Below are 14,260 nucleotides of genomic sequence, written 5' to 3'. Positions count from 1 at the left end.
ATCAAGCGTTTCTCACATTCCACGACTTCACAAGAAGCCTGCCTTATAAGCGACGCTCAAATGAAGCCAAAGAGCATGAGAAACCTCCCGACTGAACTTCCGCAATGAAGAAACGGGCAGTGCAGCAAGCTGCGACTTTGTGAGCAATCTTTCCTCATCACCTTAAACTCTGAATTAAATGCTCAGACAGTTCAAGAGGCTCTGCCTGCCGCTCGGCAGAACCCTCTACTGTAATATCTCACAGGCCTCATGTCTCAGGCGTCATCAGCTACATCTGCAGCGCATTATTTCTCCCAGTCTCTTCCCTTTTCTGCTTAATTTGCTACACGCACTTTTTAGAAAAAACAGCTCTTTGGAACAGCTCCCTATTACACTAAGTTTAGCGTGGGTGAAAGGTGCTAAACCCCTCAGGGACAGTGAAAGGTTCAGAAACATACTCTTTGCAATTGGAGCAGTTCTTAGAGGCATTGGGTCTGATTTTCCTCACTGATTTTCCAGGAAGCTGAACCTTCAGCCCTGCTGATAATCAGACTTGGGCCAGGCTGATGCCGTTTTCCTCCCTGCTATCCCTTCTTGGCATGGCCGAACCCTGAAACGTTTTGCGTTTGCGAAATGGGGGCAGACAAGTCAGCATTTTTTTTTTTACTTGCAGCTGGATGGTACAATAAATCCTGAAACTAGTCATTTAACATGACAAATTCATTGCACTCACGCGTACAACCCAGCAGGGAAACTAGTTTGTAAGACTTCAGAAGGCCGTACTCAAACCTGACCAGCTTACAAATGTCCTGGTTTCCTTTCATGGCTAGGATCAAGGTGGACTACCCGTGGTGAGAATGAATACCTATAAATAATAATTAGCGCTATTCATCTTCAAAGCTTTTGGCAAATATTAACTGCTCACTGCTCCAAAGAACGCTGGGAAGCGCCGCAGGGAAGTCTTTTATGACAAAACACCAGGACACGGAAGAAGGGACATAATTTTCAGGACCAGCCAGAGTATGGGCACCACCAACTAGCTAGGTGTTACTTTAACAGGGTCACTACTCACGCTCCCTACCTGGGCACAATTACCTTGCAGTTAACAGGACAGACACGAGCAGGTTGTCGTCTTCTTTGAGGTCTAAGTTTCTGTGCATGTTTCTACCACGTGGTAAGCAAAGACTGGCCAGTACCACAGCACTGATGAGCAGTAAACTAACACCCTACCTTACTTCCCCCTGACTTGTTTGGATGCTTAGCTCCTGAGCAGCCTGTTGTGCAGCCTGCAGAGGAGCTGAGGGCCCATAGCTCATCGACTCCAGCTGGATTTCAGGAGCTGGGAATCCAGAAACATCAAACCCAGCATCGTGTTCAGCACTGAGAATCAGAGTTATCTCTAACAGGCTGTGTTATTTTTGGAAAGGAAATCAGCATCAATCAAAATCAAATTTTATGTCTGGCTCTCAGTATTGGTTTTGCTTGGCTCAGAGTACGTAGGTCTCTCCTCTCCCAAATATGACAAAGTTAAAACATGAGCTGTGCAACTAAACAAGCATCTGTTAACCTTGTGTTGATTATCGAGGTGAAGTCATCTTTGCTGGGATCTGTGCTAGGCCACACTCTTGTTAGGAGAAAAGCATGGGAGTGCTATTTTTTGTACTTTTTTTAAAATACAAGTAGGAAATTAAAAGTTTTATTTAACACAGCATCTTTGGCACAAACTCTTCATGTTATAAGCCTTTTGCATAGATAAACAGGCTGATCCTTGTTCTATCTGTTTCTTAAGGAAGGAAGTGTCTTGGAACTTAAAAAGGCTGGGATGATCTGCAGTACACTACCCTTCCCCACCCTAGAGAGTCACAGCAATAACACGTACAGCACAGAAAACCCATTTAGATGCAGGGCATTTTATGAAGCAAAAGACAACAAAACCATCAGTGCAGACTTGCCGGCTCCTAACTCTTTATTGTACTACTTGGTCCTTATCCCTACACCCTTGCGATTAAGGGAACCATTACAAAATAGTTTAGGCGTCAGCGTCTGTAAAACCTTACAGAACTTCAAAGAAAATGGTGAAAAGTTGAGCAGTCCAATTCTGTTTAGCGTGGAGTCCTTTCCTGTAATATCTGACAGCCCAAGCACCGCTTCACTGTCGTCTGGCATGACGAAAAGGCAGGCAGAAGAAGAAAGTAAAAACAGTAGAAGCGAGTAACTTGACTTCATCGTTCAATTTGTGAATGACAAAGAACGATCAGCATATAGAGCAAGTGAATCAGACACTTCGCAACCTCCCACTCTTACTAAACCACAGCGTAACCACGATGACTTATATAAAGCTCCAAACAGCTTTTTTAAGGTGACAACATTCCTTTAAATCGACAAAAACATTCCCACGTACAATTATTCTCAGAAATATGAGCAAGCAGGAAACACGCGTATTCAGGGTGTGCCTGACCTAATTCTACAGTCTGTACTAGCTTAGGACAAGATGTATTTCTAATCCAATTGCACGCCTTTCAAAAAAGTTTAGCCTTGCTTTCATTTCTCAAAACATATCCTTGGAACACACCAACAGTTTCCTTACATATACAAGCAGCAAAACAATTAGCAATGACTGAATTCCTCCTCTGGAGAGTAAAAGGGAAATCTCACTGGGTTGAGATAAATAACGAGAAGCATTTCCTGCACATAAGGATGAGCGAATCACTTTTGGGAACGTCTAAACCACAAAACGGAGTGCAGGGCAGCGATACCCAAGCTGGGAGAGTGCCGCTGGCTACAGCTTCACAACGCAGTTCACAACACAGATTTGACAGTCAGAGGCCAGGCATGTCTGGCGGTACCGGCCCAGCACCATGGTTTTGTAAACCTGGCCTCTCACTCGTAGTAATATCGCTACTCATATTTACTTTCTCTCAACTGGTCTACTCTTGGCCAGCAGCTCCTTCGGTATAGAGCCTTTTGATACAGTGTCAACTTAGATGTTTGTCTGGATGAAGACAGTATTTAAAAGAACAGCAAAATGGAGGAATCTGGATAAGGAAGACACTAATCAAACTCACTACGGATGCGCAATCATACTGGGAAGTAGGCAGCAGTCCAATTTTCTAATATTTGTAAAACCGTTATGTTCGCTTTCGATCACCAGATGCATAATATCCCGAGGCGGGAGGGAGGGAGGGAGCACACTGCTGGTCAGCTAAGTTCAGTGGCAATAAAAATTCCCCAGTTCCAGAAGGCTGTACAAAATGAGAGAAAAATCCGACCGTTAGAAACAAAGGCAAAACGTACAAACTTTCTGCTCTATTACAGATTGAGAACAGAGCTGGGGGGCTCCTTCTGCAAACATGAAGGAAATCCACTGAAAACAGCAGGCTTGAATTTGCACAAATGAGATGATGAGGGTCTGACCTGGGGAATTTTGGCTCCAGCTTCTATCAGTTCTTTTTCTACCCCAAAAAAGAGTTGATGGGCCCACGTTGTCAGTATTGCAGAGTTTACAGCAGAAGAAAGAGGCATTTCACCTAGAGCGATGGCACAGGCATTAAATACATACATTTTCTGCCTGTAAGTGGCACAACAGCTAAACAGAGGAAGAGTTAACTGTCTCTTAAAAATATATAGAAAAAAATGACTTGTGACAGGTCTGCAGCTATTGTTATTGAAACATCTGTATCATAGGAACACGGTCATTTTCCAGTCTGGTTCCTAGAATTATCTTCTTCGCTTGCCAATGTCCAATTTAAATAAAGCTTTTGAAAGGAGTGCCCAGCATTTTCTCTTTCAAGAGAAAAGCCCTATTCTTCCTGTGATTATCTTCTATCACATGCCTGCATTGTAACCCTGTTTTTTCAATTTGTCCTGACATTACATGGTTCCAAGTCTACAGGATTCTCTTCAGCACGTTACTTCAACTCTGGATGCCCATCACAAGGGTTTGTCATCAACCACCATGAATCACAAGCAGGAATTTTCTTTTACACTCTGACATACAACTTCTTTGGCTCCTGCTTTTAAATTCTACTCCTGGCTTTCCACCAAATTCTGCAGTCTTTAAACATTTTAAGATTCAGAAGGTCTTACTCATCAGCAAGTTTTTTTTTTTTTAAACTATTTTTTCCAGTTATCAAGTACAAATCTGGTTCTTCACTTACTGCTTCTCTTTTAAGCATAAGACTTGTGGGAGAGATCAGTTTTCTCCTCTTCCAGAAGGTGAAGTGCCATGGGTGAAACGTCACATAAGAAGCTGGTGTCACCAGGCTGCCCTGGGCACGCGTACCTTCTAGCACAGATTTGAAGAATGGCTCCTATGAGGAGACCAATGCCCCAACACAGCACCATGCCACCATCTCTTGTAGCCTGTGACCTCTCTCTGTGGTCAGAGAGCCCAGACTTGTCAGCAAGTTACATGGGGTGGGGGGTACAGAGATAGGACAACATCAGCTCTATGCCAAGTGCAACATGAGACTCAGTAGAGGTCTCGTGTTGTCTACTTAGTGGCACCTGCATAAGTGCCTATATCTTAGAAGTACAACATAAAAATGCATTTATCCAACCTGCAACAGAAAGAAAAACTACCTGGAGCCATTAATATGCTTTTGTCGTACCTGCTAACGACACTCTAGTTTCATTTTCTGCTACAGACACAAACATAACCAGACGAAAAGGGTGATTTACAGGCTGAACTAGCACAGATGCATTACCAAATGGTTTTCCCTGGTTATGATATGGCTCTATCAATATACAGTGGATTCATTTTCCATCTGGCTTCAAATTATAGATAGCAAATGATGTCCAGCAGGACTGATGCAATTCAGGACAGCTTAAAAATTCTGGCAAGAGAATGCAAGGCGGCTGATGAAATGCTTGATTGTTTCCTCCTATTCTGTGCATAGTGCTTCACTGTTAGCAAAGTTTGCAGACTTGCTCGTTTACTTGAGTCTTAACAAAAATCCACTGTTTCTACAAATGTAATTCAAAACTAGTCTGCAGTAGGGTTTTAATGATTAACGTTGCACATCTACACCTTGATTTAAGAACCATGGTTTGCCAGGTGCTTCTGTAACCGACAGCGCCTAGTTTACACGCAGAAAGCCAGTACCATTGCTAACAGCACTTACTCACAGCGATTCTCCACACTGACGGCAGCGTTTCTTTTGCCAACCTGTAGTCGGCAAGACTAACGCATGCAGAAAACTAGTCAAGATGTATTGATTTTAAAGGAACCTATTACAGACTTTTCCAAAATAGGAAAGTTGCATTATGACCGATTCTCATAAACTGGACTAGATTCAGTGCGTCCACTAGTGTCCTACAACCGAGCGTCTCAGAAGGCAGCAAAATTTCTCATTAAGGCAACAGGTCAATGCTTTGCTAGGGCTATTTCCCTCTCTGTAAGGCTCAAAGTTAATACTGTTTAAGAGGATAGCCAAGCAACCTATAAAGACTATATCCACTGTTCACACTATTGGTTTAAAACTGGTCATCTGCAAGGTGCTAGTTCTTGTATCTCATCCTTGTAAAAAGCATCCTAACACATAATATAGTAACGGCAGCTTTGCTATAGCTGCCTAACTAAATTCAGTTAGCAATTTAAATACAGCTGGCCATGCCGATACAGAATATATACCTCCTTTCTAGCCAGAAGGATGCAGTATATGGATTTGACCATGGTAGGGAAAAACCTAGTGAAAGATGAGCTGCTCCAAATATAAGCAAGACCTTTTATCTACTCCTAGAGACAGGGAAACAAGTGATTCCCTTCTAACATACCTAGCACTGAGCTAAATAAATATAGTTTTAGGCCAGGTGACACCTATGAGCTAAGCTTTGTATCCACCTGTGTTAGGTAAACCTACAATTTCTTACACAAAAAGCTTCTTTAATAGGAGCAATAGCATCAGCCAATAGAGTTTTGCCCTGTATTCCCTGTTCTAACATTTACTGCAAAACTACTTACAAAGCTAATAGGGGAAAAAAAAACGTACTTCAACAACGTATAAAAACCTTGAAATGCAATTTTCTCTCAGCTTTATTTCTTCGGCAATTGTATCTAACTTGGTTTTAAATGCACACCAATTCCTACGTCTATGCTACAGAAGTCACAAAAAAGGCATAAGAACAACAGCATTTCTGAGAAGACTCAAAGCCCCAGTCCCAAGTACCTGCAGCAATCGGAACTGCTGAACAGAAAGAAATCACCCACATTTCCTACAGTAACTCCAGAGCAAACCCTCCGCCAAGCACCCGCTCTGAACCGACACAACTCCTTACTTACTGGCGGCTCATATGTTCTCAGTGCTACCAGCACCAATATCCTGCAATCCTTCCTTAATAGAGGGGAAACACTAAGTCACAGCAAAGCTTCAGAGTTTAAACTGTTTGTGCGGCAACGGTCACTCCTCCAAAACCCAGATGTCTGATTCATGTAAATATTTCAGTTTAAAAGTCCCCCCTCCCTGCTGATTCATGAAAGGTTGGCATATAAAAATCTGTATGGTAACAACTAGCATTATTTTAAGCCTCCTATTTTAAGCAAACACAACCAAAATTCTCTCTCCAGTTTTCTGGTTCAGCTTGTTTTTTTTTCCCAGGAATAGCTCAATAGAAAAGGTGCAGTTTTATAAACCCTTGATGCTTCACGGTTAAGTACGTTCCTGCCATTCTTCTGCCACATATCCCTTATGGGGGCAGAGAGGAATTAACTACTAAATTTTCTAAAGCACCTGAATATGTATTTAATCCCATGCATGTGAATTCGAGTCCAGAAGACCTTGGATTAAGGCCCAAACATAAATTTACAATAACTGGGGATAAAAAGAGTCCTTTTGACATGTCAGTGCCCCCACAGATGCATTGCTAATGAGTCCTATATACAAATACCGGAGTCCCTGCGAGCTCTGATGCCTATGCACAGCACTGCAGAGGCATTATCACGCTTGGCCTGGGAATGTTACCCTTTATAGTTCAAATCTTAAATCAATATATTCTGCTGCTCTTAATGCTTCTCTCCAAGATATATCTGGCTTGCTCAGAGAGGGCTCCAAATGCAATTTCACAGAACAGGATTACATTCTTACTGCTTAATTTAATGGTGAAAAATAAATGTATCATTTTAAATATAATATAATCTGAGGAGACATGAATCTATTTTTTATTCTGACTCATGCCAGTGATGAAGTGTTTGTCTATACTGACACAAGTTTTGAAGTCTGAACGCTACATAATACCCCATTATACCAACGAAAGATACATTAAGAGATTTCTTAATTCAACATAGCAAATTAGTGACAACTTGATTTTGTTAAGTAACATGCTTGTTCTGTCCAGAGGTACAACATATCACAAGCACTCAGTATTACTTTTGCTGGGGGCGGGGTGGGGGGGGCAAGCTTTTAGTTCCTTACAGCTCAATTTTCTGGTCTGTCTCTGCTAGAGAGTACCTGTAAAACAACCAGGTACCACTATCAATAAAGCACCTGTAGCCTGCTAAGGAGGAAGGGGGAATGTAAGGAAAAAGCAGCAGCTTCTAATCACTAGGTGCATATTGTCCCACACAGGTGAGACGGGTTATTAGTATTTAGGCCTACTAAAACTCCACATAGAGCACACAGGATGCTCAAGAGCAAGGCAGGTTGGTGCACTTTCGACACATTTCGGCACTACCCTATTTGCTTTTGGCATAGTAACTTCACTGCGCAGATCCCCTGGAGATCAGGAGCAGTATACTGAAATACATAACAGGTTTAATGAGTGGATTATTTTATAGCCAAATATCACTAGATAGAATATTCAAAATAAAGTTATTCTCCTCGCTTACTGAGCCCTTTAGTTCCCTTCTGGAAGTTGCTCAGTGTTTCATCCACAACACAAAGCACTTACTCACTTTGACTCTTATTTTAGAAAGGCTGCGAGCAGCTTAAAACTCCACCTTCCTTCTCTGGAAAGAATCCCAACAAGTAACTGCTAACTCATTCCTGGCTCATCTGCTACAACTCTAACTGCCATTCATTTTTAACCAGTTACATGACAGCAGCTTGAGAAAAATAACAATAGAAGGCAGATTTTTGAAAGCCGAGCACTATTACTGTAGCTATTCACTAAAGAAATCTCAGAATAACAGAGCATCAAGAAAAATAGGGAAAGAGGATAGTGTTTAATGAAACACAGTTAAAGCTGAGAGCGTCCCGTTTTGAAAAAGGCTTCACCTATACCACAGTCAGGAGTTCAGTGTATGTCTCTGAATAAGCTCTGCTATACCTACATATCTCCCTGCCTCTGTTTCGAGACCTGAAGGTAGGCTGTACCATGGGGAGGGGAAGACGACTGGCTGCAGCTGGACCATAATGGTGCAAAGACGTGGCCCTAACAGCAGCAAGGAACGAGCCAAAGCTCAAGCTTCATAACCCAACACAGGAGGCAGGACAGATTTTTAACTAACTTTGGTACGAGACGGGATGGCATGGGATACCTGCCAGGTAACTATCTGGCATCCCCACCAGGCATTGCTGTATCTCACCGCAACAGCCCTCAGGGCAAGTAGCTTGAGGCTAACAGAGATGAACCTACTGAAGCTACAGCTATCCTGCCCAGCGGCGGGTCTGGGACGCTTCCCCATGAGCAGAGGCACAAGCTAAGCTGAGACTAGCAGTGCTGTCAGGAGAAACAATTGTCCAAGTTCTCTAAATCAAGCAAACAGGTTGTTTAATACACATTAAGACACAGATAATAACAAGCAGCAAAACAAACATAAGGCCTATGCGCATTAGCAAACTCTGCAAGTAATAATACACTAATCCTGCACCAAAGTAAACAGAAGAGTTTTATTTAGCACAATTGCAGCTCTTCAGGAAAGCACATCTCAATTTATTTCTGGGGAGGCAGGAGTGGGGGCTAAAACTTCAGCTGGATAAAGCCAATCATTAGCACTACGTCTATGTCAGCAGAGGACTTGACACCTTATTTTTAAGGGCTGAAAAACATCTCGCTCCAGATTTCAAAATAACTAAGGCTTACTATGGTACATTGGCAAGACATCTCTTGCTCTGTTTACATGGCTGGATAAACATTTTACACGTCAAGCATATAAATAACTAAGACTTTCTAAGAATATTGCATTACATTATGCGACTAATATTCTTTCACAAAAACATTTGGCTAGCATCATATGTTTCAGCAAAATTAGCCAGCAAGTGTAGCTATATTTTGGGGAAGTTTAAAAAAGGGAAAATTCCACAAAAAATAAAATTGAAAAAGCAGAGATGCCTATTTCAACACGCATAATGAGGTGTTCGCGCAGAGGAAAGGTGCGTGTTTGGTCTCCGAACAGGGCTGCCCTTGAGAGCGTAAAGTTCTAAAATTGAAGTGTGTTTCAGAACAATCCACTCCAGCTAATTTTTAATTTGACACTGGTCAAAATTACAGCCTATTTTGTGAGCATTTATCTCAAAGACAACAACTGAAAGAAAGGCTAAGACTTTTTTTTTTTAATTAAAGAAACCATCTTCAAAGCCTGTCCTTTTGAGGAACATTCTACTCTTCTGCTGAATAATCAGGGGGATTCACACAAATTAGCATATTCCAGTATCAGAGCTTATGCATGACTGTAAGAGATCTTTACTAAGAAGATAGGTCCTACAGCAGAGCCGGCTAATTAAGTGGGGTTATTAACGTATAAAGAAGCTCTCTCTAACCCTCGGAGTTTGGTTCAGTCCAGAGCAGAAGGGGACCAAAAACTTGACATTTTAGAGCTCTTACAGAGACCGCATGAAATGAGTTTGATATTTTCAGTCTGGCTGCCAGCTAGGCACAGGCACTTTACAGGAAACCGCCATCGCTAAGTGACCCTCTCGGTGGGTAAATCTGGAGTCAAAACTCAAGAGTTACGGGCAGGAAGTCTCAGCACACTCAACACCAGGAGGTGAATGCTCCTTCCAGCCCCTTCTGTGGGGCCAGCGCCAGGGTGTTGGGATGTTAATTGCCACGGCTCCAACTCTTACAGGGGGATAAGTAAAGCGTTAAGCCCAGAGCTGTCAGTCTGGCTGGACTGAGTTCACAAGAGGTTTTGTTTTGAATTGTTATTTTTAATTCAGCTGTGACAGTCTCCTAATTAAAGATAACACTGAGCATCTGCAACATGCAGATGTCTGTTTTCTGCACTGATAATAGCTTCATCTTTCAGAAATGCAATAGGTCCACTCTACTAGTGGCAAAGCATTATTTCCCACAGTAGTTTGGAACCCCTTTTAAACAGCTTTGGAATGGCTAAACACAGCAAAGCGAGGACAAATATACTATAGCCCTGGCACATTAACGACTTTTCTGGAAAACAACTGGGAGTTTCAAAACCAGCTTTGAAGAGCAGAGGCTCATCCCATGATCTTGGCAAAGAACATTTTGTAATAGCAACATCAGGCAGATGGGGTACCATTTAAATATAGCACAGCTCTAACACACTAAGCTCTCCACAGCTTTATAATTAACAGTAAACAGACATCCAGTTTCCCCCCTCCTTGCTCTGTCCAATATTGGGTAACATGCATAACTGGACCGGTTTCACTTCAGTATCTTGTGCAGCACGTTTGAAGCTAACCATCTCAGTGCCAGCTGTTTATCACTGCTCCTCGAGTCTGACAGCAAAGCTGCACGTAAAAGCACTTCCCCCCTGTCAAATATGTGAATTTAGGACTTTTGGACTGCACCACATTATGCAGCTCTGGGATGGGACGACCATCTCCAGCAGGCAGGCAGCAATGACGCAAGGCTGAGTCACAGCAACCTTTTCAAACCACTGAACAGCGTGTCTGACCTCAGCCTTACGTGCACATTTGAAAATACACAGGCTGCTACAGGGAACGGGGCAGACAGACACATGGCCGAGTTCCTGGTACAGGATTGGAAACACCGACTATTCTGGAAGGTGATAATGAGAAAGCTCCTATCCTACCTGCTGTTCACAAATACCCAATAAATTTGCATAACCCATATTTTTCTCCACTAGCGCAGCATCCAAATTAGTGCCTCGAGAAATACTAGAAAAAGAAGGTTTTAAATTGCTATGCAGTACTGCTTAAGCCAGAGACAAGCAGTATTAAGGGTAAAATCTGAAACCTGTCTAGTCTGAAATTACTCAAACATTAGCCAATTAACACCCCATAAGAATGGATCCCATAGAAACTGCAGAGATTAACAAAACTGGGTGCTTTGCAAGGAACCAGTTCCCCTGACAGCCCTAGAAGCTTTGAGCTTTCGAACTGCTTTGTTTTAAAATTAAACCATTTAACAAATATACTTGAATCACCTGCTTTGAAGATGACTGAATCATTTCATGATTCTCCATATGTGCAATCTGGCCTATCTGAAAGGAAAAGGAACAGAGTTAATACTGTAGAAAACATCTTTTAGAAGAAAAAAAGCTCGTGCTCACATGTGCATTACAGAAATTATACAGGTATAACAAATTGTGAAACCATAACAGCAAATCTATACTTACTGAAATTTCATAAACTGTGTTTCTTTCCCATTCTTTAGTTGGCCTCCTAAACAAGGTTACAACAAAAGGCAAACAACTGACAAGAAATTCCAAAAACTCCCAAAGGCTCCTTCCCAACAAACGTAATAAGTCTTTTTTATCTTATTTGTAATAAAAGGTCTTTGCTGTTGTAAACTGCTGTCTCTTGAGCCTCTATCAGTCACTAACACCTGATGGAGGGCAGTCTTATCAAAAAGCATTGGACTACAAGCAGGTTTTCAAATGCCTGCCAAAACATTCATATCAATGGATTAGGGAACTCATTCATAACTACTAACTGCTAGATAATGTTCCAGGCTGTAGTAACCTTTGCAGGGGCTAGAGGTTATGTAATACCATGATTTTTAATCCGCTCTCCCACAGGAAGAAGAAATTAGCTAGCTTTCACAAAGGTTAAAGCTTCCTTAGTCCCTGTTTTCTCCTTCGTTTGTTCCAGCAGATGACATCAGCCACACAAACTGGGAGAGACTTGTAAAACTCACCCCTCTCATTCCCAGATGAACTCCCATGAAAACGCTACAGCCACTGCAATAAAGCAGCTCAGAATAATCCCTCTCCTGACTTTTCTCCCACTCTCCTTTGCAGACTTTTCACTCCAGTTAACGCTAAGGTATCAAAACACACTGAGTGAGAATTGTAGCCACTCAAGCCACAGCACAGATGCACTTTCTTACCACTTTAAAAAAATAACATCAATGATTATTAAACTGAGAAAATCTGCTGTAGTTGGGCTGCATCTTTAATCGAGACAGTTAACAGGACAATGTAAAACATAACATGGACTCGCAGATTAATTTCAGGAAACGTGGCCAGCTGTTGTCCCAGGAGAGTGGAGCCACTGGGCTGGGATCCAAGAAATCCAGCTATGCTTTCTGACCTGGAATTACTTTTACTGAGGAAATCCTTCACTTACAAAACACGGCCTCGCTATTTTTGCATGCCTGATCTTTCAAAGCTACATAACCAAAACTTTACTTACAAAGAATTTTACTGGACAACGGTGAAAACTAGTTATTATACATCATTTCTTATTGCGGTCACAAGAGCAAGCCGTCACTGGACTTGCGCATTCTTGCATTTCTCTGCTATGAGCATCAGGCACCTGGTACTGTTCTGCTACTTTCATGGCTCCCAAGCTGTACTTCCTTCTGAAAATCCTCTCCTCTAATTCAATGGAATAAATGACTGCATCTCAATGCACAGGTCAAGGACCACAGCGCTGCTTTATCTGGGCTAATTGGCAATTGCATTCATTTCACAGTTCTTACAACACATACTTTTTGCCACTGAAAATAAATAACTGATTTCAATCCATATTATTTCTGCACATCAGTTACAAACGCAGGCGTAACATGCAGCTACCCTCTCATTTCTGTTTTGATTCAATTTCCTTTGCCCTTTTTTGCCTATTTCATTATTGTGTCCCACACTTTTCTTTTTTATTCTCAGAATAAACTGCTGACTAGTTTTCCAGTCACTCTGACAGTGGGATACGTGGGACCTGTGCCAATTTAGAGCTCACAACTGAACCACCGCTATAAGGATGTTGCTACTAAATGAGCAAATACAGTAAAATCAATGGAATGCCTGAACGTTTCCCCAACCAGTAGCAATCAATGGATTAGTACCGTTTTTAATAGCTGCACATAACACCACCCTTGAGGTTTGTTTTTTGATGGCAAAAGTGACAGAAAAAATAATCCCCCAGTCATTACATAAGAAACCACTGCATGTTGAACTTCAGTGACTACAACCAGTGTTCAATGCCTCTTCTAAGATTTACAGCCATTGATTTTGCTTCTATTATTTCATGCCCACTCTCATGAAACAGCAGCCTCATCAAGGGTCTTCTCTCTATTACACGCTCTGAAAAGCGAATACATGGACCAGAAGCATGGTCCCTATTCAGGTCAGGGTCCTGTTCCATCAAAAAAGGACAAATCAGGACCACAAATTAGAATTTGAACTGGAGAGGAAAGGAGAAACTCCGTCATGAATGCTGACGAAATCAGACACAGGGAAGGCATGTCCTAGGATTTCTGCTGCTTTCAGCATCTGTAATTATTTCCTTGTAATAGACTCCTGAAACACACCCATGTAAAAACCCACTTTACTCTGCCTTCGTGGTTCTGCTACATTACAACCTAAGCTATTTTGGTCAACAGTCCTGCAAACGCATTGCGGTTCACACAGTCGCTGCAAATTAATTTCACTCACCAGGCTCAACGTGTCCCAAGCAAACTAGGTTGAGATTAAAAAGCAACAACTTTTTTTTCCGACTACTTCTGGGCCTGAGACTACAGGGCACATTCCTAAACACTGGCCTCTTTTTGTGATACCCTTCTCCAGGAAGCTGGATATCCTTTGACCCTGAAAACCATTGCTCCTTGGCCTCACATCACACATACATCCCCCAGAGCTCCGTCTCCGTTGTGGCCCCCCAAGCATCTTTTTCCTGCCCATGGTAGGAAAAGCAAGGTGCCAGGCTCCGCGATAGAGATCGGCCATGAGAATTTCTCATCTCAGAAAACAGCCGTTGGGATATTCCCTCTGCCAGTCTGCATTCATGCGTGCTGCAGGCTGGATGGAGTCCCTCCTACAGGTCCTCCTTACATGCAGCAGTGGCTGCCTTCCCTTCCCCCAGCCTTAAGCATGCCCTGTTTATCCAGGAGCACTGAGGTTTAGCTTCGCCTAACCTGAGCTGCCTACGTTATGAGTTTTAGCTGCTCTGTACAGACATCAGTAGGA

General features: G+C 42.3%; 1 protein-coding gene across 32 annotated transcripts in view; it reads right to left on the bottom strand.

Annotated features, from left to right (window-relative positions):
* The window catches only part of KCTD20 (potassium channel tetramerization domain containing 20), a 28,728-nt gene that overhangs the window by 10,951 nt on the left and 3,517 nt on the right, over positions 1-14,260 (bottom strand). For 9 of the 32 annotated variants that reach the window (XM_068918433.1, XM_068918422.1, XM_068918436.1 and 6 more), the window contains one exon: positions 11,282-11,338. The exons of 4 other annotated variants lie outside the window; for them this stretch is intronic. Coding sequence is in view for 7 of the 28 variants with exons in the window: in XM_068918417.1 (XP_068774518.1) it covers positions 3,045-3,136 (92 nt within the window). In the remaining 21 variants the exon portion in view is untranslated. Of the gene's footprint in view, positions 1-3,044; positions 3,222-3,393; positions 3,507-6,259; positions 6,403-11,281; positions 11,339-11,473; positions 11,520-14,260 lie in introns of those variants that run through there. 19 more of the 32 variants (XM_068918417.1, XM_068918430.1, XM_068918442.1 and 16 more) reach the window with 8 other exon arrangements.

The sequence above is a fragment of the Struthio camelus genome, chromosome 24 (assembly GCF_040807025.1).
Source record: "Struthio camelus isolate bStrCam1 chromosome 24, bStrCam1.hap1, whole genome shotgun sequence".
NCBI classification, from domain to species: domain Eukaryota; kingdom Metazoa; phylum Chordata; class Aves; order Struthioniformes; family Struthionidae; genus Struthio; species Struthio camelus.
Note: the sequence above shows the minus strand (reverse complement) of the source record. Positions and strands in the feature narration are given on the sequence as shown.